The sequence below is a fragment of the Scleropages formosus genome, chromosome 9 (genome assembly GCF_900964775.1).
Source record: "Scleropages formosus chromosome 9, fSclFor1.1, whole genome shotgun sequence".
Taxonomy (NCBI): Eukaryota; Metazoa; Chordata; class Actinopteri; order Osteoglossiformes; family Osteoglossidae; genus Scleropages; species Scleropages formosus.
In genome coordinates, this window is record NC_041814.1 from 26,295,685 (window position 1) to 26,299,254 (window position 3,570).

General features: G+C 48.6%; 1 protein-coding gene across 1 annotated transcript; it reads right to left on the reverse strand.

Annotated features, from left to right (window-relative positions):
- Positions 1-1,483: 1,483 nt before the first annotated feature.
- On the reverse strand, positions 1,484-3,100 carry sox32 (SRY-box transcription factor 32). Its single transcript, XM_029254857.1, has 3 exons — positions 2,942-3,100; positions 2,566-2,825; positions 1,484-2,064 (listed from the first exon to the last, which is right to left on the reverse strand). Exons 2-3 carry the CDS (start codon positions 2,741-2,743, stop codon positions 1,484-1,486), a joined length of 759 nt encoding a protein of 252 aa, XP_029110690.1. The 5' UTR covers positions 2,744-2,825; positions 2,942-3,100.
- Between the last annotated feature and the right edge of the window lie 470 nt (positions 3,101-3,570).

The window sequence follows — 3,570 nt, forward strand, 5'->3', positions numbered from 1 at the left end:
AAAGTGAGTCTGGAAGAGGTGAGTTTTCAGATCCTTTCTAAATGTGAACAGAGATTCAGCAGTTCTGAGTGACAAGGGGAGGTCGTTCCACCGCAACGGGGCCAGAACTGAGAACTCTTATTCTATCCCAGCAGAAGTCACTAGTGCACCGCCCCTGGCCACCCGCCAGCCCTTCCTCCCACAATTAGCCAAGTCGAGCTCTCCTTGTTTCATTATTTCCCCGCACAGCCTCTCATTAACCAAGCGCTGTCTGAAAGCAAAACATTTGGATGGAGGACACGATGAGTGACTGCGGGTTGTTTAGGCTGCCTGTTGATATATAAATACACGGCTTTAATTTGTTTAATTTGAGCCGTCAGCGCTTGGCTCGGACAATCGGCCCGGTGCCCGCGGGACGAGTCGTGGCCTACGAGATAGTGGGCCCTAGTGCGCACAGGACAGGAAAATAACGTTGCGCCCAAAGAAGAGCCGACCGTGAGCTGCCAGAAGAATCGAAGCCAGGCAGACATTTCAATATTTACCGTATTTTTAGAAGGCTTGTGAGATGTTTAAAATTGAAACAGGAAGAGTGGGAACCCACCCTGTGTCCCTCTGCTCTGGCCAAGGAAGATGGAGTTCACTTGGATGAAACAATATCGCAGCCTGTGCCAATAGGTGGGCACTCAGTTCAACAACGGCCCACCGTAGAGCACAACTGTTGACACAGCCAATAAACATTTGTAATCATTTGGAAATTGCGCTGAGTGACTGCGAAAAATCCTGCGGGAGATCACTTTAAAGGCTAGTTTCACAGGGCCTCAAAAGAACTATACCTGTTCTTTCTGCTGGAATTGATCTTTTTTCTTGTTTTTTTTTTTTTTTTTCCAATCGCAGGTTCTTCGGAGTTTCAATAACAAGGCACAGGGAAGCTGAGAATGATGCAGTATTGCGCTTGCTATCAAAATGCTCTTTTAGCTTCCTTGCCCTAGTGCTGTGGAAAAGTACCACATTACAGGTGTTTCGTGTTCTAGAACTCTCTACAGCAGGCCGTATCACAGGAACAACAGAAGAAGCGCACGCAGATATGAGAATGTAATAAAGAATAATTAAAAATAAATCATGCTCATCGTAATAAAAGCAAGCAGTAATACAACAGAGTGAATAGTAAACATGTAAAAAGTACACTCCAACATTATCAACTATGAATTAGTGTGACTGTATATGTAAATATTATTTCATCAAACCAGCACAGATAATCAAACCTCTGCACAATGAAGACAGGTAGAGTTAGTCTTTAGCACAATATTTCATTATAGTTACTACATTTTATTTTAGGGCTACAAATCACACCACTGGCCAACTCTTGTCAAAATTATTTATTGATACTGCCATATTGTGAAAAGAGGCCAGAGATTAATTTACTGTCAAACAGGTTTCATAAGTTTAATAATTTAAATAAATAGCACAACATAAAAGGGGGGGGGGGACAACATAAGGAAATAACTCATGACAGTGATGAAAACTGCCTGTATGTGGCAGCCATGTGGTGGACGGTGTCGGCAGACTCCGACTGGGCCTCATTCCCGAGGTACTGCTCAAACTCACTGGCATCCAAGTCGAGAAGGTCCACCTTCATCTGGTCCAGATAGAGATCAAGAGGAGGTGTCCCTGTGCACATGTGGCACACGCAGCCCTTCCAGCCACTCTGCTCGCCTTGGGAGGGACCCTCGGAGGGTCCGGCTTGGGGGTATTGCGGTGGGGGTGGGGGCGGAGGGGGCAGCGGGGGCTGGGCCAAGGCAAACTGCGGGCCCTGTGTGTAGTACAGCTGGGTCTCTGCATCGTAGCCACGCACGTAGCGCCTGCCCTGCTGCCAGCACTGCTCCGGGATCAGGTACCCCGGCTCACGGGGGTCTTCCGGGCACGGCACATCGGTCGCCTGCACCGGGGTGGTCTTCTTGGCCTGCTTCTTTCTGCGGGGGCGGTACTTGTAGTTGGGGTGGTCGATGGTGTGCTGGATGCGGAGGCGCTCCGCTTCTTGCATGTAAGGCCGCTTCTCGGCCAGAGACATGGCTTTCCAAGCTTTGCCTGCGGAGACACAGCGGCACACACTCGGTTCACGGTCGAGGACACGCTCGCCCGTGCATTTTCACTGCATGTACATTTCATTTATTTATTTAGCAGACGCTTTTCGCCGAAGCGACTTCCAGTGAACTCCGTGTGTAGTGTTACCAGCCCACACACCTCATTCACCGCGGTGACTTACACTGCTAGATACACTACTTATGCTGGGTCACTCATCCATACATCAGTGGAACACACACACACACTCTCTCTGTTACTCACACTATGGTGAACCTGTACAGCATTGTCTTTGGACTGTGGCAGGAAACCCACGCTCAGAAAACAGTCAGTGTTATAGCTTCGGAGGAACTCAGCGCGCCACCACCAGGGCCGAGCGCATGAACGCGCACGAGCCCCCGCGCCTTATTTCAAGCGGTATTCACGCACTTACTTCAGTTCGCGCGTGCGCCACACACTGCCCCCCCACCCCCTTATGAGCAAAGGAGCTGTCATCGCTGCACTCACCGAGGATTTTGCTCAGGTCCGTGTTCTCCAGGTCCGGGTTGAGCTGCGCCAGGCGGCGGCGCTCTTCCTTGGTCCAAATGATGAAGGCGTTCAAGGGCCTTCGCACGCGGGGCTCCGACGGCTTGGTCTCGGGTTCGGCTTTGGGTTCCGGGCTGGAGCAGTTCGATCCCGAGTCCATGGAGAAGGGACTGGAAGGGCCGCCGGGGGGCGCCGCGGCACCGGAGAGGCTTGGCGCGTCCACGTGGAAGCCGGAGAAGCTCCTGTCAAAGTACATGTGTGGAGGGATGGAGGGATGATGATGATGATGATGATGAGGAGGAGGAGGAGGAGGAGGAGGAGGAGGAGGAGGAGGAGGAGGATGAGTGGGTCAGTCCACCTTTGATCCCGAGCAGATGAGTGCGGAGCCCACTGAAGAAGGTCCCGCTTTAAACCCACAGGTGACCAATTGGAGAGAAGTAGGAGTGGATTGCAGGTGTGAAATGCGGAGTTCTCCCACGGCGCCGCGGATTCTTATACCCCGTTATCATCAACCCCCTAGCAATAAAGGAAAAAAAATATCAGTTTGTACAATAATTTAATCCCGGAGTATTATCTGTTCGACAAGGCAGTTTACATAATCATTTCCCATTTTAATTGTTTTTTTTTGGTCAAATGATACACTGACTGAAAAGTTTGGAGTACTTAAGCCCCTGTTTCGGCTGACAATCTGCCTGTTCAGTGTAAAGTCCACACATTTTTATATTTAAACTTCCTCGTCTAATAAAATATATTAATTAACACTAAATACAGAATAAACCTGTCTCGCTTCCTGCTGCAACTGTTACATTTTTTTAAACCTGTACTTTATATGTGTTGTCGGACTTTCAAATGTAGCACATTTGCTATTATTTCAGCTATCAAACGATTAAAAGCATTATTACATAAATAATATCAGCAATAACAATAAACGTATTGTTGTTATTATTATTATTATTGTTGTTATTCTTCTTCTTGTCGCAATCTACT